The 21,399-nt window shown below is 46.2% G+C and overlaps 1 protein-coding gene across 1 annotated transcript in view; it reads left to right on the top strand.

Moving 5' to 3' along the window:
- Positions 1–21,399, top strand: part of anos1b (anosmin 1b) — a 150,361-nt gene that overhangs the window by 30,459 nt on the left and 98,503 nt on the right. Inside the window, exon 2 of the mRNA XM_045687921.1 lies at positions 7,339–7,386. Within this exon, the coding sequence (XP_045543877.1) occupies positions 7,339–7,386 (48 nt within the window). The remainder of the gene's footprint in view (positions 1–7,338; positions 7,387–21,399) is intronic.

Raw genomic sequence — 21,399 nt, 5'->3', positions numbered from 1 at the left:
AGAATTATGTTTTTAGAAATGTTTACAAATGAATTCAAAATGAAAATGTCTTGAGTCAATAAGTATTCAACCCTTTTGTTATGGCAAGCCTAAATAAGTTTAGGAGTAAAAATGTGCTTAACAAGTCATATAGTAAGTTGCATGGACCCACTCTTTGTGCAATAATAGTGGTTAACATGATTTCTGAATCACTACCTCATCTTTGTACTCCACACACACAATTATATGTAAGGTCCCTCAGTCGAGCAGTGAATTTCAAGCACAGATTCAACCACAAAGACCAGGGAGGTTTTCCAATGATTCGTAAAGAAGGGCACCTATTGGTAACTAGGCAGCCATTTTGACGTTATGGGGTATTGTGTGTAGGCCAGTGACACAACATCTACATTGAATCCATTTTGAATTCCGGCTGTAACACAACATGTGAAAAAAGTCAAGGGATGTGAATACTTTATGAAGGCACTGTATGTATTGCGATTCTCCCGATTCTAGTATATGTATTGTGATTAAATACTGTGATTTTATTGCGATTCGATGTTCCAAACGTCTTGCTCACCATATGTCTGCTGCAGAGATACAAGAGAGAGAGCCATGAGAAAACAAGTTGTGATCAGTCATGGAAATACAAGTGCTGAAAACAAAAAGAAGATGGAAGGAAAAATACCATGAAGCCATGAAGGAAAAATACTGGAGTTTTGGTGCAGGTACAGCCAGCTAGCGCAAAAACAATAAAATGCAATATTGTCAAAACAATACAATATATTGTCAAAAATAATATCCTGCTATCAAATCAAATCTAATTTTATTAGTCACATGCGCCGAATACAACAGGTGTAGACCTTACAGTGAAATGCTTACTTACGATCCCCTAACCAACAATGCAGTTAAAAAATATATATAATATGGATAAGAAATAAAAGTAACAAGTAATTAAAGAGTAGCAGTAAAATAACAATAACGAGACAATATACAGGGGGGTATCGGTACAGAGTCAATGTGGAGGCTATATACAGGGGGTATCGGTACAGAGTCAATGTGGAGGCTATATACAGGGGGTATCGGTACAGAGTCAATGTGGAGGCTATATACAGGGGGTACCGGTACAGAGTCAATGTGGAGGCGACATACAGGGCTGTACCGGTACAGAGTCAATGTGGAGGCGACATACAGGGGGTATCGGTACAGAGTCAATGTGGAGGCTATATACAGGGGGTATCGGTACAGAGTCAATGTAGAGGCTATATACAGGGGGTATCGGTATAGAGTCAATGTGGAGGCTATATACAGGGTGTAACGGTACAGAGTCAATGTGGAGGCTATATACAGGGGGTACCGGTACAGAGTCAATGTGGAGGCTATATACAGGGGGTACCAGTACAGAGTCAATGTGGAGGCTATATACAGGGTGTGACGGTACAGAGTCAATGTGGAGGCTATATACAGGGGGTACCGGTACAGAGTCAATGTGGAGGCTATATACAGGGGGTACCAGTACAGAGTCAATGTGGAGGCTATATACAGGGGGTATCGGTACAGAGTCAATGTGGAGGCTATATACAGGGTGTGACGGTACAGAGTCAATGTGGAGGCTATATACAGGGGGTACCAGTACAGAGTCAATGTGGAGGCTATATACAGGGTGTTACGGTACAGAGTCAATGTGGAGGCTATATACAGGGTGTTACGGTACAGATTCAATGTGGAGGCTATATACAGGGGGTACCAGTACAGAGTCAATGTGTGGGGGGCACTGGTAAGTTGCGGTAATATGTACATGTAGGTAGAGTTATTCAAGTGACTATGTATAGATGATAACAACAGAGAGTAGCAGTGGTGTAAAAGAGGGGGCAATGCAAATGTAACTGTATTGATTTTTACCCCCATCACTACTTTCCTCCCTCTCATACAGTATCCCCTTATCCCTCAGTCTCCCCTCACTGAACCCCCTCTGATACCGGCAGGTCTATACAGTCGGACAGAGAGAAAGGACAGCAATACTCCCTTGGGAAGAGTCATTCCCAGAGAAATTCCCATGAATGACAGGGGGGCATGTTGCTAGAGCGACAGAGGATAAATCAGATAAACAAAACAGAGCACACACACACACACACACACACACACAGAGTGTTGTTTTGGTAGGATTACAGTGACATTTTGAACCAGCTGTGTATCCATTTGAGTTCATAGAGAGGAGGTCGATCATTCTGTTTCAGATGCTGTGCAAACATACAAACACAGCCTTGATGTGTTGTGAATCCTGGAAGTTGCTATAGACTACTACAGCAGCAACCCCATAGCCTCCTCCTGTTCACCAATGTCCTTCAGCAGGGTTCACTACCCTCATTGACCCTGTCAATCAAGTCTTCTATTCAGAGTGAGTTCAAGACCCACACTATGAGGTTGGAATAATACTGTGAAATTGTGAAAATTATGATAATGCCCTTTTAGTGTAAAAGCTGTTGGAAATTTCAACCTGTTTTGGTGGGATGGAGTTTTTGCCTTCTATGGTGACATCACCATGCGGTAAATTAGTTCATAGACCAATAAGAGAGTTCCAAACCTCTCTGCCAATAACAGCTAGTTTTCAGTTTTCCCTCTCATCACTAAGAACACACCCAGACAGTCCTACAAAATTCTAAAAACAGCTGCATTGGACCTTTAAAGAGGGTCCTTTAGGCCTTAACAGCAGTCTCCATAAGAGGCCACAAATCATTCACTCAAGGCTAAAAGTCCCAAACAGAGCCTTCAGTCGACAGAGAGAGAAAAATCTGAGAGGAAGAGAGAAAATGACGGGTGGGGAGAGAGAAAGATAGAGAGAGAGATTATTTTTTCTTTGCCTCCTCTTCCTCCTCCTACTCCTCCTCCTCCTACCACTGCTACTCCTTCTTCTCTAGCTCGCCCCCTCTTACTCCTCCTCCTCCCCCTCCAGCTCCTCCTCCTCCCCTTCCTCCTCCTCCCGCTTCTTCTCCCCCCAATCCTCCTCCTCTTCCTCCTCTTAACATTCCTCCTTGTCCAGCTCCTCATCCAGCTCCTCCTCCCCTCTTCCTCCTCCTCCCCTTCCTACTCTTCCTCCTTTTTTTTCCTCACCTCTTATAATGACATCTAAACACTAAAGTGCTGCTGCTGTGTTTTTCACCTCTGACTCCTCTTCCCTTCAGTCCTCTTCCCTTCACTCGTTACAGCCTCTTAATTATGGGTTTGGTCTTTCTTCTTCGTTGCTTCTGTTGGCCTCATCATGTGGCTGCTGGGTTAAGTAGCTTATTAAATCCTGTGGGGTGGTGTGAACCTTTAGCATTCCTGCTGAGATCAGTGCCCCCTGTGCACCCCTAGATCCTGACCCCACTAACACAATGGCTATTCTTCTTTCTGTTCCTCTTTGTGGTAATTAAGACTTTACTGTGTGTGTGTGTGTGTGTGTGTGTGTGTGTGTGTGTGTGTGTGTGTGTGTGTGTGTGTGTGTAAAAGACTGAGGTAAGTGAATGTTATAAGTAGTGGGAGAGGATGATCCTGCGTTGGGGTAAATATTGCTCACTCAGAGAGAGAGAGTTTTGGACTCGTTAGTAAGGCTTATCACACGCTCAGGGCTTTCTGCTTTAATTGGTGTTTTTCATCTTTGAGGAAGAATGGGGATGGATCATCCTGTCACTGGTGGGCCCAAGGCCATCTTTACATCACCGAGCCTCCCAAGTCAACTCTGCACTTTAAGAAGTAATCTAAAGCTTGACTTACAGCCCTGTTATTGTGTCAGTGTTTCTCTCGCCATGACGTCTGTATCAGACTATCCCTAGAGGAGTTGCCAACAACCTTATCCAGGATATCGCTTGTTCAACCTAGCTTCCTTTTCCGCTGAAAACTGGATGTGGGAACTCTGCTCAGGAGTTTTATTTTATGTCTGCAATGTTAGTATCAGACAGACAATGACACTCATTCTCCTCTCAAGTGGAAGAGTTCAACATACACCATATACACAACAGTATGTGGACAACTGCTCAAATTAGTGGATTCGGCTATTTCAGCCACACCCGTTACTGACAGCTGTATGAAATTGAGCACACTGCCAATCTCTATAGACAAACAGTAGAATGGCCTTACTGAAGAGCTCAGTGACTTTCAACGTGGCACCGTCATAAGATGCCACCTTTCCAACAAGTCAGTTTGTCAAAATCATATGTCCTCAGATGTACTACTGAGTTCCTAACTACCTCTGGAAGCAACTTCAGCACAAGAACTGTTCGTCTGGAGCTTCATGAGCTTCATGGGTCTCCATGGCCGAGCAGCCGCACACAAGCCTAAGATCACCATGCGCAACGCCAAGCATCGGCTAGAGTGGTGTAAAGCTCGCCGCAATTGGACTCTGGAGTAGTGTAAACGCATTCTCTGGTGTGATGAATCACACTTCACCATCTGGCAGTCCGACGGAGGAATATTGGTTTGGCGGATGTCAGGAGAACGCTACCTGCCCAAATGCATAGTGCCAACTGTAAAGTTTGGTGGAGGAGGAATAATGGTCTGGGGCTGTTTTTCATGGTTCAGGCTTGGCCCCTTAGTTCCAGTGAAGGGAAATCTTAATGCTACAGCATGAATGAATGTATGGAAGCAAGTCCCTGCAGCAATGTTCCAACATCTAGTGGAAAGCTTTCCCAGAAGAGTGGAGGCTGTAAAAGCAGCAAAGGGGGGACCAACTCCATATTAATGCCCATGATTTTGGAATGAGATGTTGATCATGTAGTGTACATTTGTTTACTGCTGGTGTCTTGGAACAATTCTGTTTAGTTTTATCTCAAATGTTTATAGACTCACCAGATATGGAACCTATAGGATTTTTATTTTAACCTTTATTTAACTAGGCACAAATTCTTATTTTCAATGATGGCATACGGGGGAACAGTGGGTTAACTGCCTTGTTCAGGGGCAGAACAACAGATTTTTACCTTGTCAGCTCGGGGATTCAATCCAGCAACCTTTCAGTTACTGGCCCAACGCTCTAACCACTAGGCTACCTGCTACCCCATTTGCCATTAGTCCTGTTAGTCAGTGATGGTCCTCTCTCTCTACTGATCACCAGTGGTTAGTCCTGTTAGTCAGTGATGGTCCTCTCTCTCTGCTGATCACCAGTGGTTAGTCCTGTTAGTCAGTGATGGTCCTCTCTCTACTGATCACCAGTGGTTAGTCCTGTTAGTCAGTGATGGTCCTCTCTCTACTGATCACCAGTGGTTAGTCCTGTTAGTCAGTGATGGTCCTCTCTCTCTACTGATCACCAGTGGTTAGTCCTGTTAGTCAGTGATGGTCCTCTCTCTGCTGATCACCAGTGGTTAGTCCTGTTAGTCAGTGATGGTCCTCTCCCTCTACTGATCACCAGTGGTTAGTCCTGTTAGTCAGTGATGGTCCTCTCTCTACTGATCACCAGTGGTTAGTCCTGTTAGTCAGTGATGGTCCTCTCTCTACTGATCACCAGTGGTTAGTCCTGTTAGTCAGTGATGGTCCTCTCTCTCTACTGATCACCAGTGGTTAGTCCTGTTAGTCAGTGATGGTCCTCTCTCTGCTGATCACCAGTGGTTAGTCCTGTTAGTCAGTGATGGTCCTCTCTCTCTACTGATCACCAGTGGTTAGTCCTGTTAGTCAGTGATGGTCCTCTCTCTACTGATCACCAGTGGTTAGTCCTGTTAGTCAGTGATGGTCCTCTCTCTACTGATCACCAGTGGTTAGTCCTGTTAGTCAGTGATGGTCCTCTCTCTACTGATCACCAGTGGTTAGTCCTGTTAGTCAGTGATGGTCCTCTCTCTACTGATCACCAGTGGTTAGTCCTGTTAGTCAGTGATGGTCCTCTCTCTGCTGATCACCAGTGGTTAGTCCTGTTAGTCAGTGATGGTCCTCTCTCTGCTGATCACCAGTGGTTAGTCCTGTTAGTCAGTGATGGTCCTCTCTCTCTACTGATCACCAGTGGTTAGTCCTGTTAGTCAGTGATGGTCCTCTCTCTCTACTGATCACCAGTGGTTAGTCCTGTTAGTCAGTGATGGTCCTCTCTCTGCTGATCACCAGTGGTTAGTCCTGTTAGTCAGTGATGGTCCTCTCTCTGCTGATCACCAGTGGTTAGTCCTGTTAGTCAGTGATGGTCCTCTCTCTACTGATCACCAGTGGTTAGTCCTGTTAGTCAGTGATGGTCCTCTCTCTACTGATCACCAGTGGTTAGTCCTGTTAGTCAGTGATGGTCCTCTCTCTCTACTGATCACCAGTGGTTAGTCCTGTTAGTCAGTGATGGTCCTCTCTCTCTACTGATCACCAGTGGTTAGTCCTGTTAGTCAGTAATGGTTCTCTCTCTCTGCTGATCACCAGTGGTTAGTCCTGTTAGTCAGTGATGGTCCTCTCTCTCTACTGATCACCAGTGGTTAGTCCTGTTAGTCAGTGATGGTCCTCTCTCTGCTGATCACCAGTGGTTAGTCCTGTTAGTCAGTGATGGTCCTCTCTCTCTACTGATCACCAGTGGTTAGTCCTGTTAGTCAGTGATGGTCCTCTCTCTACTGATCACCAGTGGTTAGTCCTGTTAGTCAGTGATGGTCCTCTCTCTCTACTGATCACCAGTGGTTAGTCCTGTTAGTCAGTGATGGTCCTCTCTCTCTGCTGATCACCAGTGGTTAGTCCTGTTAGTCAGTGATGGTCCTCTCTCTCTGCTGATCACCAGTGGTTAGTCCTGTTAGTCAGTGATGGTCCTCTCTCTGCTGATCACCAGTGGTTAGTCCTGTTTGTCAGTGATGGTCCTCTCTCTACTGATCACCAGTGGTTAGTCCTGTTAGTCAGTGATGGTTCTCTCTCTCTGCTGATCACCAGTGGTTAGTCCTGTTAGTCAGTGATGGTCCTCTCTCTCTACTGATCACCAGTGGTTAGTCCTGTTAGTCAGTGATGGTCCTCTCTCTGCTGATCACCAGTGGTTAGTCCTGTTAGTCAGTGATGGTTCTCTCTCTCTACTGATCACCAGTGGTATTTGAGGACCTACCTACCTGTGGTCACTGGTCAGGTGATGACTCACACCCGTTACCATGGTTTCACGCTGGGGCGTAGGCTGCAATGTTGACTAAGGTCTGTCCTCACCAAGGCCTGAACCCACTTCCATTCAGAGACGTAACACTGGTCTGGGTCTGGTCTGGGTCTTTGCACCACAGCCATGAATCAAAGGAAGAGGCGTTACAGAAAGGGCATTGTGGTGTGTGGTTGTCTCCAGAAACACATATTTAATGTGTTGTTGGAATTTGTAATATTGAATTGAAGTGCTGAAGTAAAGCTGTGAAAGAGTGTGGTTTATTTCAGTGATTTCTCGGTTTATTTGTCTTTTCTGTCTTGCAGAGTGATGACGTCTTGGGTTGGTGTGAGAGCCACCGGAGGTGTTCACAGGTAAGAAAACCCCTGTAGAATAGGTTTCTGTATCCAAGTGTGTGTGTGTTTGCCAGTGTGTGTGTATGCCAGTGTGTGTGTATGCCAGTGCGTGTGTATGCCAGTGTGTGTGTATGCCAGTGTGTGTGTATGCCAGTGTGTGTGTGTGCCAGTGTGTGTGTGTGCCAGTGTGTGTGTGTATGTGTGTGTCAGTGTGTGTGTGCGCCAGTGTGTGTGTGTGTGTATCTCCTGCTCACTTCGCCTCGTCCCCACTCAAGCCTGACGGTGTGTATTATGTCTCGTTCCAAATTCAACTTCACTCCATGCAATGGCCAGAGGTCAGAGGTCATTGTCTTTTATCTGATCCACACATCCACCATGCACACTGCACACAGCAGGTAGGCTACTGTACTGTACTGTACACACACACACACACACACACACACACACACACACACACACACACACACACACACACACACACAGAGACTCACTCATGCAGCTATTCAGTTCTCATCATAGCGTGTTCAGGGGGACAGTGTTCCCTCCCTCAGGTCAAGGTTTGGGTCAGGGACCTCCCTCTCTTCCCTCCCTCTCTCCCCGCCCTCTCCCCTCCCTAGTCCCCTCCCTCTCCCCTCCCTCTCTCCTCCCTCTCTCCCCTCCCTCCCCCTCCCTCTCTCCCCTCCATCTCCCCTCCCTCTCTCCTCTCCCCTCCCTCTCACCCCTCCCTCTCTCCTCCCTCTCTCCCCTCCCTCTCTCCCCTCCATCTCTCCCCTCCATCTCTCCCCTCCATCTCCCCTCCCTAGGCCCCTCCCTCTCTCCCCTCCCTCTCCCCTCCCTCTCTCCCCTCCCTCCCTCTCTCCTCCCTCTCTCCCCTCCCTCTCTGCCCTCCCTAGTCCCCTCCCTCTCTCCTCCCTCTCTCCTCCCTCTCTCCTCCCTAGTCCCCTCCCTAGTCCCCTCCCTCCCTCTCTCCTCCCTCTCTCCCCTCCCTCTCTCCCCTCCCTCTCTGCCCTCCCTAGTCCTCTCCCTCTCTCCTCCCTCTCTCTCCTCCCTCTCCCCTCCCTCTCACCTCCCTCCCTCCCCTCCCTAGTACCCTCCCTCTCCCTCGCTCCTCCCTCTCTCCCCTCCCTCTCTTCCCCCCTCCTCCCTAGTCCCCTCCCTCTCTCCCCTCCCTCTCCCCTCCATACTCCCCTCCTCCCTGCTACATATTATCCTAATTAAAGTCAGCACCTTGGATCGCTCCCCAGTGAACCAATAAGATTGGGTCCTTCCCCAGTGAACCAATAAGATTGGGTCCTTCCCCAGTGAACCAATAACATTGGGTCCTTCCCCAGTGAACCAATAACATTGGGTCCTTCCCCAGTGAACCAATAAACTTAGGTCCTTTCCCAGTCAACCAATAAACTTAGGTCCTTTCCCAGTCAACCAATAAACTTAGGTCCTTCCCCAGTGAACCAATAAACTTAGGTCCTTCCCCAGTGAACCAATAACATTGAGTCCTTCCCCAGTGAACCAATAACCTTAGGTCTTTCCCCAGTGAACCAATAACATTGAGTCCTTCCCCAGGTGAACCAATAAACTTAGGTCCTTCCCCAGTGAACCAATAAACTTAGGTCCTTCCCCATTTAACCAATAACCTTAGGTCTTTCCCCAGTGAACAAATAACCTTAGGTCCTTCCCCAGTGAACCAACAAACTTAGGTACTTCCCCTGTGAACCAATAAACTTAGGTTCTTCCCCAGTTAGCCAATAAGATTGAATCCTTCCCCAGTGAACCAATAAACGTAGGTCTTTCCCAGTGAACCAATAACATTGAGTCCTTCCCCAGTGAACCAATAACCTTAGGTCCTTCCCCAGTGAACCAATAACATTGAGTCCTTCCCCAGTGAACCAATAACCTTAGGTCCTTCCCCAGTGAACCAATAATCTTGGGTCCTTCCCCAGTGAACCAAAAACATTGAGTCCTTCCCCAGTGAACCAATAAATGTAGGTCTTTCCCCTGTGAACCAATAAACGTAGGTTCTTCCCCAGTGAGCCAATAAACCTAGGTCCTTCCCCTGTGAACCAATAAACTTTGGTCCTTCCCCAGTGAACCAATAATCTTGAGTCCTTCCCCAGTGAACCAATAACATTGAGTCTTTCCCCAGTGATCCAATAAACTTAGGTCCTTCCCCAGTGAACCAATAACATTGAGTCCTTCCCCAGTGAACCAATAACATTTAGTCCTTCCCCAGTGAACCAATAACATTGAGTCCTTCCCCAGTGAACCAATAAACTTAGGTCCTTTCCCAGTCAACCAATAAACTTAGGTCCTTTCCCAGTTAACCAATAACATTGAGTCCTTCCCCAGTGAACCAATAACCTTAGGTCTTTCCCAAGTGAATCAATAACATTCCCCCAGTGAACCAATAAACTTAGGTCCTTCCCCTGTGAACCAATAAACTTAGGTCCTTCCCCAGTGAACCAATAAACTTAGGTCCTTCCACTGTGAACCAATAAACTTAGGTCCTTCCCCTGTGAACCAATAAACTTAGGTCCTTCCCCAGTGAGCCAATAAGATTGAGTCCTTCCCCAGTGAACCAATAAACTTAGGTATTTCCCCAGTGAACCAATAACATTGAGTCCCTCCCCAGTGAACCAATACACTTAGGTCCTTTCCCAGTGAACCAAGAAACCTAGGTCTTTCCCCAGTGACCCAATAACATTGAGTCCTTCCCCATTGAACCAATAACCTTAGGGCCTTCCCTAGTGAACCAATAACCTTAGGTCCTTCCCCAGTGAACCAATAACATTGAGTCCTTCCCCAGTGAACCAATAAACTTAGGTTCTTCCCCAGTGAGCCAATAAACCTAGGTCCTTCCCCAGTCAACCAATAAACTTAGGTCCTTTCCCAGTTAACCAATAACATTGAGTCATTCCCCAGTGAACCAATAACCTTAGGTCTTTCCCCAGTGAACCAATAACATTGAGTCCTTCCCCCAGTGAACCAATAAACTTCGGTCCTTCCCCTGTGAACCAACAAACCTAGGTACTTCCCCTGTGAACCAATAAACGTAGGTCCTTCCCCAGTGAGCCAATAAGATTTAGTCCTTCCCCAGTGAACCAATAAACTTAGGTATTTCCCCAGTGAACCAATAATATTGAGTCCCTCCCCAGTGAACCAATACACTTAGGTCCTTTCCCAGTGAACCAATAAACCTAGGTCTTTCCCCAGTGACCCAATAACATTGAGTCCTTCCCCATTGAACCAATAACCTTAGGTCCTTCCCTAGTGAACCAATAACCTTAGGTCCTTCCCCAGTGAACCAATAACATTGAGTCCTTCCCCAGTGAACCAATAACATTGAGTCCTTCCCCAGTGAACAAATAAACTTAGGTCCTTCCCCAGTGAACCAATAAACTTAGGTCCTTCCACAGTGAACCAATAAACTTAGGTCTTTCCCCAGTGAACCAATAACATTGAGTCCTTCCCCTGTGAACCAATAAACTTAGGTCCTTCCCCAGTGAACCAATAACATTGAGTCTTTCCCCAGTGAACCAATAAACTTAGGTCCTTCCCCAGTGAACCAATAACCTTGAGTCCTTCCCCAGTGAACCAATAACATTGAGTCTCTCCCCAGTGAACCAATAACATTGAGTCTCTCCCCAGTGAACCAATAAACTAAGGTCCTTCTCCTGTGAACCAATAACCTTAGGTACTTCCCCTGTGAACCAATAAGCTTAGGTCCTTCCCCAGTGAACCAATAATTTTGAGTCCTTCCCCAGTTAACCAATAACATTGAGTCCTTCCCCAGGTGAACCAATAAACGTAGGTCCTTCCCCTGTGAACCAATAAACTTAGGTCCTTCCCCATTTAACCAATAACCTTAGGTCTTTCCCCAGTGAACCAATAACCTTAGGTCCTTCCCCAGTGAGCCAATAAGATTGAGTCCTTCCCCAGTGAACCAATAAACGTAGGTCTTTCCCCAGTGAACCAATAACCTTAGGTCTTTCCCCAGTGACCCAATAACATTGAGTCCTTCCCCATTGAACCAATAAATGTAGGTCGTTCCCCTGTGAACCAATAAACTTAGGTTCTTCCCCAGTGAGCCAATAAACTTAGGTCCTTCCCCTGTGAAACAATAAACTTAGATCTTTCCCCAGTGAACCAATAACATTGAGTCCTTCCCCTGTGAACCAATAAACTTAGGTCCTTCCCCAGTGAACCAATAACATTGAGTCTTTCCCCAGTGAACCAATAAACTTAGGTCCTTCCCCAGTGAACCAATAACCTTGAGTCCTTCCCCAGTGAACCAATAACATTGAGCCTTTCCCCAGTGAACCAATAAACTTGGGTCCTTCCCCAGTGAACCAATAACCTTAGGTCCTTCCCCTGTGAACCAATAACCTTAGGTCCTTCCCCTGTGAACCAATAACCTTAGGTCCTTCCCCTGTGAACCAATAACCTTAGGTCCTTCCCCTGTGAACCAATAAGCTTAGGTCCTTCCCCTGTGAACCAATAACCTTAGGTCCTTCCCCTGTGAACCAATAAACTTGGGTCCTTCCCCAGTGAACCAATAACCTTGGGTCCTTCCCCAGTGAACCAATAACCTTAGGTCCTTCCCCAGTGAACCAATAACCTTAGGTCCTTCCCCAGTGAACCAATAACCTTGAGTCCTTCCCCAGTGAACCAATAACCTTGAGTCCTTCCCCAGTGAACCAATAACCTTGAGTCCTTCCCCAGTGAACCAATAACCTTGAGTCCTTCCCCAGTGAACCAATAACCTTGAGTCCTTCCCCATTGAACCAATAACCTTACGTCCTTCCCCAGTGAACCAATAATCTTGGGTCCTTCCCCAGTGAACCAATAACATTGAGTCCTTCCCCAGTGAACCAATAAACGTAGGTCGTTCCCCTGTGAACCAATAAACTTAGGTTCTTCCCCAGTGAGCCAATAAACCTAGGTCCTTCCCCAGTGAACCAATAAACTTAGGTCCTTCCCCAGCGAACCAATAATCTTGGGTCTTTCCCCAGTGAACCAATAGCATTGAGTCCTTCCCCATTGAACCAATATACTTAGGTCCTTCCCCAGTGAACCAATAAACTTAGGTCTTTCCCCAGTGAACCAATAACATTGAGTCCTTCCCCTGTGAACCAATAAACTTAGGTCCTTCCCCAGTGAACCAATAACATTGAGTCTTTCCCCAGTGAACCAATAAACTTAGGTCCTTCCCCAGTGAACCAATAACCTTGAGTCCTTCCCCAGTGAACCAATACATTGAGTCTTTCCCCAGTGAACCAATAAACTTGTGTCCTTCCCCAGTGAACCAATAAACTTGGGTCCTTCCCCAGTGAACCAATAACCTTAGGTCCTTCCCCAGTGAACCAATAACATTGAGTCTTTCCCCAGTGAACCAATAAACTTAGGTCCTTCCCCAGTGAACCAATAACATTGAGTCTTTCCCCAGTGAACCAATAACATTGAGTCCTTCCCCATTGAACCAATACCCTTAGGTCCTTCCCCTGTGAATCAATAACCTCTGGTCCTTCCCCTGTGAACCAATAACCTCTGGTCCTTCCCCAGTGAACCAATAACCTCTGGTCCTTCCCCAGTGAACCAATAACCTCTGGTCCTTCCCCAGTGAACCAATAACCTTGATTAAAGTCACCTCCTTGAGTCCTTCCACAGTTAACCAATTACCTTAGTTTCTCGTCGTTTGGGTGAGTGGATTTTACTGAAGTATTGAGAGGAGCGAGAGTAGGAGAAAGCGGTCTGTTTTCAGTCTCAGACAGTCTCTCTCTCTCACCTACAGCCGATCGATGCTGAGTCCTATATTGTGAGGAGCGAGAGTAGGAGAAAGCTGTCTGTTTTCAGTCTCAGACAGTCTCTCTCTCCTACAGCCGATCGATGCTGAGTCCTATATATCCTCTATGGTGCTGTGACACTTTTATGTGCTTTATGAGAATAAGCAGGTTGGTGACTCATGATTGGTTCCCTTAGAGGGTAATAAAGAGGAAGGTCAGAAATGTGTGTGTGTGTGTTTGAGCGTGTATGTGTTTGAGCGTGTGTGTGTGTGAGCGTGTGTGTGTTTGAGCATGTGTGTGTGTGTTTGAGCGTGTGTGTGTGTGTTTGAGCATATGTGTGTGTGTGTTTGAGCGTGTGTGTGTGTGTTTGAGCGTGTGTGTGTGTGTGTGTGTGTGTGTGTGTGTGTCAGAGTAGATAAGAATGCATAGTCCCCTGTTCGTTGCCGCCACTGCTGGCCTTCAAGGTGCTTTTGAAAGACATCCAACAGGCTTCAGTGTCTGGGAGTAGACAGGGTTAAACGGATGGCCTGACTGGCTGAAATGGAGGAATATCAAGCCTTTTCCTCACCTTATTATTTCAGCCCGGTTCGTTTTTCCTCCCAAAGCTTGATGGCCGTCTGGTAGCACACGTCACACACACACACACACACACCAGCAAGGCATGCATGCAGGCATACACCCCCCCCAGACACACACACACACACACACACACACACACACACACACACACACACACACACAAAAAAATAGGTGGGCAGCCGAGAATCCAAGTAGACTGTGTCCATGAATGCAGTCTCCAGTCTGGATGTGGGCAGCCAGGTAGCCATCACAGCTGGATGGACTAATAATCAAGTAAACATGGTTAGCTCATTAAGGCTAATGGTCTGAGCCAGACTGATGTGGCCAACACACACACACACACACACACACACACACACACACACACACACACACACACACACACACACACACACACACACACACACACACACAGAGGAGAGGAGTGAAGAGGGGAGCGGAAAGGGGGAGAGGGGAGAGGAGGGGTGTGTGTTTAAAAGGGTTTGTCTAAGGTAGAGCCTCATGTCTCTCTCTGTGAAGGCCGTTCCCACACTAAGTATTGGAGCTGGTCTAATTGTTTTCAGATGGAGGTTATCCTCCCACTCTCCCTCCAATAATAGGTCAAGTAAATGTTGTGCTTCTTGTAAAAATAACGACAACCATTTTACATCCTCTCTGGACCGACTCGGAACCAACAGCTTCTCTTTAAGAGAGGCAAGAAATGAGCTGCTGTTTATTCGCTTAAGATGCCGTACCAGGAAGTCTTGTGTTTTTTTTCCAATGAGCATTTTCCCTCCTCTGCTCCTCTCCTCCTCCCCGTTCGTGTTAATTTATTGTTTGGTTTTTAAAGTTTCCATGCTTCTTTATTTTTTGCACACAACACTGTATACTGCAGCCTTGCTCCAGAAACTGACTGCGTAGTTTCCAACATGTACCTACTTCTAGGTGTCGTCATTAGCATATGTTTCTCCCCGAGCTGTGTTATGCATTTTAAATGAAGGCAGAATGAATGGAATTGTAAGGTGCAACCCCACTAACCAGAGGGCAGAGCTGGGTTGTTTTAGGCTCTAGTCCAACCCTATCTGTCAGCGGACTGACCTGTGTCAACCCAGACCGGGGAGAACTGAAAGTTGATGTCCGATGTTCCTTTCAGTGCACCATTTCCTGCGGCCACTGTGGGCTACAGTCATGGACCTGGATTGACCCCAACCTCGCTCTCTGCCTGAGGGGCTGTGCGAGTCTTGGGGTGCTTCGGGGGAAACTGCAGCATTTAGCCCCAACTCCCCTCTCTCTCCTCCCCTCTGTCTCCTCACCCCTCCGCCTTTCACCTGACACTGGCTTGGTCTAAGTCTGTCAAAACCAGGGCATGTCCATTCTGTAATTCTCTCCTCTCCTCTCCTCTCCTCTCCTCTCCTCTCCTCTCCTCTCCTCTCCTCTCCTCTCCTCTCCTCTCCTCTCCTCTCCTCTCCTCTCCTCTCCTCTCCTCTCCTCTCCTCTCCCCTCCCCTCCCCTCCCCTCCCCTCCCCTCTATCTTCTCTTCCTCAAGCAGGTAAGGCCCAGGGCTGTGGTTTAGGGTTAAGAGTGAGTTGACCTGCTGTCTGGTCACTGAGTTGAATCATAGAATCCAAAAGTGCAGGTCCCCCCCTCCCATTCTAGTTTTTAACAGGCGATGTTATCCAGAGCAACTTCTGCCACTTGTAGGTTTAACTGTGGATTTGTTTGCCAACTTTATGTCGTACACTCATGGGTTATGTGCTGTAAATTAGGAAGTCCATTACTGACTGTGAATCTGCATTAACATGCTGGAGGGGAACATTTGAGACAAACAACTGAAGGACAGGATGTTAGTGTGGACACAGAGCCAACTCACTGCTCCTTCAGCGTGTGTGTGTGTGTGTGTGTGTGTGTGTGTGTGTGTGTGTGTGTGTGTGTGTGTGTGTGTGTGTGTGTGTGTGTGTGTGTGTGTGTGTGTGTGTGTGTGTGTGTGTGTGTGTGTGTGTGTGTTCCTATGTGTGTGTCTTGCAAATGGAAAGTCAGAAGCATTCTCCCAATAATATTCTGTCCCATGCCAGAGAGAGAACCATTATCCTTTTGTAGGTTTCGGATTGTTTTAATGGAAAGGCTAAACGTGTATCTGTATTGCCATCCAAAAAGCCCTTCCAGGAGGTGTTTCATACTACCATTGATTAACTAGACGCTCAGCTTTGATGAAAACATTTGAAATGAAGTACACGAATGGTGTCTCTCCGAGACAACGATATGGTCTCTGAGTTCACATTGCAGTGCTTAAAGTAAATCATGGTTAGTTAGTTCTTACATATGTTCAGCATGGCCAGTTACCTTTAACTGGTTGTAAAATTGTTTATGGTGATGGATTCATTCCATATGAAAGAGCACATGCTAGGAGGGCCGTACTTTACTCTCTCTGCTTTCTCTCTGCTCTCTCTCTGCTCTCTCTCTCTGCTCTCTCTCTGCTCTCTCTCTGCTCTCTCTCTGCTCTCTCTCTGCTCTCTCTCTCTGCTCTCTCTCTCTCTGCTCTCGCTCTATACTTTCTCTCTGCTCTCTCTCTGCTCTCTCTCTCTGCTCTCTCTCTCTGCTCTCTCTCTCTGCTCTCTCTCTCTGCTCTCTCTCTCTGCTCTCTCTCTGCGCTCTCTCTGCTCTCTCTCTGCTCTCTCTCTGCTCTCTCTCTGCTCTCTCTCTCTGCTCTCTCTCTGCGCTCTCTCTGCTCTCTCTCTCTGCTCTCTCTCTCTGCTCTCTCTCTGCTCTCTCTGCTCTCTCTCTCTGCTCTCTCTCTCTGCTCTCTCTCTGCTCGCTCTCTGCTCTCTCTATACTCATTCTGATCTCTCTGCTCTCTTTCTGTTCTCTCTCTCTCTCTGCTCTCTCTATAATCTCTCTCTGCTCACTCTCTGTACTCTCTTTATTCCCTCTATCTCTCTTTATACTCTCTCTCTGCTCTCTCTCTGCTCTCTCTCTGCTCTCTCTCTGCTCTCTCTCTCTGCTCTCTCTCTGCTCTCTCTCTATACTCTCTCTCTGCTCTCTCTCTCTATACTCTCTCTCTATACTCTCTCTCTGCTCACTCTCTGTACTCTCTTTATTCCCTCTATCTCTCTTTATACTCTCTCTCTGCTCTCTCTCTGCTCTCTCTCTGATCTCTCTCTGTACTCTGTCTCTGTACTCTCTCTGCTCTCTCTTTGCTTTCTCTATACTCTCTCTATAATCCCTCTATAATATTTCTCTATACTCTCTCTGCTCTCTCTATACTCTCTCTATAATATCTCTCTGTACTCTCTCTGCTCTCTCTCTGCTTTCTCTATACTCTCTCTATAATATCTCTCTGCTCTCTCTCTGCTCTCTCTGCTCTCTCTGTTCTCTCTGTTCTCTCTGCTCTCTCTCTGCTCTCTCTCTGCTCTCTCTCTCTGCTCTCTCTCTCTGCTCTCTCTCTCTGCTCTCTCTCTGCTCTCTCTATACTCATTCTGCTCTCTCTGCTCTCTCTCTGTTCTCTCTCTCTCTCTGCTCTCTCTATAATCTCTCTCTGCTCACTCTCTGTACTCTCTTTATTCCCTCTATCTCTCTTTATACTCTCTCTCTGCTCTCTCTCTGCTCTCTCTCTGCTCTCTCTCTCTGCTCTCTCTCTGCTCTCTCTCTGCTCTCTCTCTATACTCTCTCTCTGCTCTCTCTCTCTATACTCTCTCTCTATACTCTCTGTTCTCTCTCTCTCTCTGCTCTCTCTATAATCTCTCTCTGCTCACTCTCTGTACTCTCTTTATTCCCTCTATCTCTCTTTATACTCTCTCTCTGCTCTCTCTCTGCTCTCTCTCTGATCTCTCTCTTCTCTCTCTCTGCTCTCTCTCTGCTCTCTCTCTGCTCTCTCTCTCTGCTCTCTCTCTGCTCTCTCTCTATACTCTCTCTGCTCTCTCTCTCTATACTCTCTCTCTATACTCTCTCTCTGCTCTCTCTCTCTGCTCTCTCTATAATCTCTCTCTGCTCACTCTCTGTACTCTCTTTATTCCCTCTATCTCTCTTTATACTCTCTCTCTGCTCTCTCTCTGCTCTCTCTCTGCTCTCTCTCTCTGCTCTCTCTATAATCTCTCTCTGCTCACTCTCTGTACTCTCTTTATTCCCTCTATCTCTCTTTATACTCTCTCTCTGCTCTCTCTCTGCTCTCTCTATAATCTCTCTCTGCTCACTCTCTGTACTCTCTTTATTCCCTCTATCTCTCTTGATACTCTCTCTCTGCTCTCTCTCTGCTCTCTCTCTGATCTCTCTCTTCTCTCTCTCTGCTCTCTCTCTGATCTCTCTCTGTACTCTGTCTCTGTACTCTCTCTGCTCTCTCTTTGCTTTCTCTATACTCTCTCTATACTCCCTCTATAATATTTCTCTATACTCTCTCTGCTCTCTCTATACTCTCTCTATAATATCTCTCTGTACTCTCTCTGCTCTCTCTCTGCTTTCTCTATACTCTCTCTATAATATGTCTCTGCTCTCTCTCTGCTCTCTCTATAATCTCTCTCTGCTCACTCTCTGTACTCTCTTTATTCCCTCTATCTCTCTTTATACTCTCTCTCTGCTCTCTCTCTGCTCTCTCTCTGCTCTCTCTCTGCTCTCTCTCTGCTCTCTCTCTCTGCTCTCTCTCTATACTCTCTCTCTGCTCTCTCTCTCTATACTCTCTCTCTATACTCTCTGTTCTCTCTCTCTCTCTGCTCTCTCTCTCTGCTCTCTCTATAATCTCTCTCTGCTCACTCTCTGTACTCTCTTTATTCCCTCTATCTCTCTTTATACTCTCTCTCTGCTCTCTCTCTGCTCTCTCTCTGCTCTCTCTCTGCTCTCTCTCTCTGCTCTCTCTCTATACTCTCTCTCTGCTCTCTCTCTCTATACTCTCTCTCTATACTCTCTGTTCTCTCTCTCTCTCTGCTCTCTCTATAATCTCTCTCTGCTCACTCTCTGTACTCTCTTTATTCCCTCTATCTCTCTTTATACTCTCTCTCTGCTCTCTCTCTGCTCTCTCTCTGCTCTCTCTCTGCTCTCTCTCTCTGCTCTCTCTCTGCTCTCTCTCTATACTCTCTCTGCTCTCTCTCTCTATACTCTCTCTATATACTCTCTCTCTGCTCTCTCTCTCTGCTCTCTCTATAATCTCTCTCTGCTCACTCTCTGTACTCTCTTTATTCCCTCTATCTCTCTTTATACTCTCTCTCTGCTCTCTCTCTGCTCTCTCTCTGATCTCTCTCTGTACTCTGTCTCTGTACTCTCTCTGCTCTCTCTTTGCTTTCTCTATACTCTCTCTATACTCCCTCTATAATATTTCTCTATACTCTCTCTGCTCTCTCTATACTCTCTCTATAATATCTCTCTGTACTCTCTCTGCTCTCTCTCTGCTTTCTCTATACTCTCTCTATAATATGTCTCTGCTCTCTCTCTGCTCTCTCTATAATCTCTCTCTGCTCACTCTCTGTACTCTCTTTATTCCCTCTATCTCTCTTTATACTCTCTCTCTGCTCTCTCTCTGCTCTCTCTCTGCTTTCTCTATACTCTCTCTATAATATGTCTCTGCTCTCTCTCTGCTCTCTCTGCTCTTTCTGTTCTCTCTGCTCTCTCTGCTCTCTCTGTTCTCTCTGCTCTCTCTGTTCTCTATGCTCTCTCTGCTCTCTCTCTGCTCTTCCTATACTCTCTCTATACTCTCTCTATAATATCTCTCTATACTCTCTCTGCTTTCTCTCTATACTCTCTCTGCTCTCTCTCTTCTCTCTCTGCTCTCTCTCTCTGCTCTCTCTGCTCTCGCTATCTGCTTTCTCTCTGCTCTCTCTCTGTTCTCTCTCTGCTCTCTTTATACTCTCTCTATACGCTCTCTCTATAATCTCTCTATAATCTCTCTATACTCTCTCTCTGCTCTCTCTCTATACTCTCTCTATACTCTCTGCTCTCTCCAATCTCTCTATGCTCTCTCTATACTCTCTCTGCTCTCTCTATACTCTCTCTCTGCTCTCTCTCTGCACTCTCTCTCTGCTCCCTCTCTGCTCTCTCTCTGCTCTCTCTCTGTTCTCTCTGCTCTCTGCTCTATACTCTCGTTGTTCTCTCTCTGCTCTCTCTCTGCTCTCTCTATACTCTCTCTCTGCTCTCTCTGCTCTCTCTATACTCTCGTTGCTCTATCTCTCTTCTCTCTCTGCTCTCTCTGCTCTCTCTTTTCTCTCTCTGTACACTCTCCTCTATACTTTATCTCTATACTCGCTCTCTGCTCTCTCTATACTATATCTCTACACTCTCTCTGCTCTCTATACTATCTCTCTACTCTCTGCTCTCTCTGTACTCTCTGCATTATACTCTCTCTCTGCTCTCACTCTGCTCTTTCTCTGCTCTCTCTCTCTGCTCTTTCTATACTCTCTCTCTGCTCTCTCTCAGCTTTCTCTCCTCTCTCTCTGCTCTTTCTCTGCTCTCTCTCTCTGCTCTCTCTATACTCTCTCTCTGCTCTCTCTCAGCTCTCTCTCCTCTCTCTCTGCTCTTTCTCTGCTCTCTCTCTCTGCTCTCTCTGCTCTCTCTGCTCTCTCTTTGCTCTCTCTATACTCTCTCTCTGCTCTCTCTCTCTGCTCCCTCTCTTGTGCCTCTCTCCCCTTCCCCTCAATAGTCCGTTTGGGTTGCCTTGACAATAAACACAGGTGTTGTGGACTTGGTGCGCAACAAGAAAACGTAGGTTAAAAATCGAATCAAAACAAATGTTATTGGTCGCATACACATATTTAGCAGATGTTATTGCGGGTGTAGCGAAATGCTTGTGTTCCTAGCTCCAACACTGCAGTAATACACTATATATGCAAAAGTAGGTGGACACCCCTTCAAATTTGTGGACACCTGTTGCTGACAAGGATTATAAAATTGAGCACACAGCCATGCAATCTCCATCGACAAACATCAGAAGATCTAGTCTTTTCACCACCGGGAATGGAAAAGGTCGAAACCGATCTGTTAAAATCAATAAATGACAAACTGGGTATACTTGAACTAGTCAGTAAGGATATAAGAGTTGAAGGCCTCGAGATGAGTGATGAAAAAGCTGCGACATTGGTGAAAGACACAAACAAGCTAAAAGGGACAGTCAATAAGATTGAAACCGAAGTTAATGAACTTAAAAAGGAGAACATCGTTCTGAGAGAAACCTTACTGGACATACAGACTAGATCCATGAGAGAGAATCTGGTACTTACAGGTATCCAAGAGAAAGAAGGAGAAGTCCCTGAATGTGTAGTTAGAGAGTTCCTCCTTACAGCGCTTCAGATTCCACGCGAAGCTATCGACAAAATCTAAATCGAACTTGTACACCGCTTCAGACAGAGAGGGCAGAGGTATGAACGCCCAATCGTTGCCAAATTTGCTTTCTTTAAAGATAAAATAATGGTTAAAAGCCTGGGTAAAAAGACTTGCAGGCATGGAAATAGGCATGAATGATCAGTTCCCTAAGGAAATTGTAGAACGGCGTAAAGTTCGGTATCCAATTTTCAAAGAGCATAGATTGAAAGGGAAATGAGTAGCTCTCATAGTCGATAAACTATATATTGATAACCGATTGTTCAGAGACACAAAGACTACTCCATGGCTATTTTAAAAATTACTAAGTTCTCATAGAGGAGGCAAATAATGAAACCCACAACACTAGCCATGGTATGGATTGTAATAATACAACAACAAAAAATGGCTTTTCTATCTA

The sequence above is a fragment of the Salmo salar genome, chromosome ssa10 (genome assembly GCF_905237065.1).
Source record: "Salmo salar chromosome ssa10, Ssal_v3.1, whole genome shotgun sequence".
Lineage (NCBI taxonomy): Eukaryota > Metazoa > Chordata > Actinopteri > Salmoniformes > Salmonidae > Salmo > Salmo salar.
The sequence above is the reverse complement of the archived record's forward strand: the minus strand, read 5'-3'. Positions and strand labels throughout refer to the sequence as shown.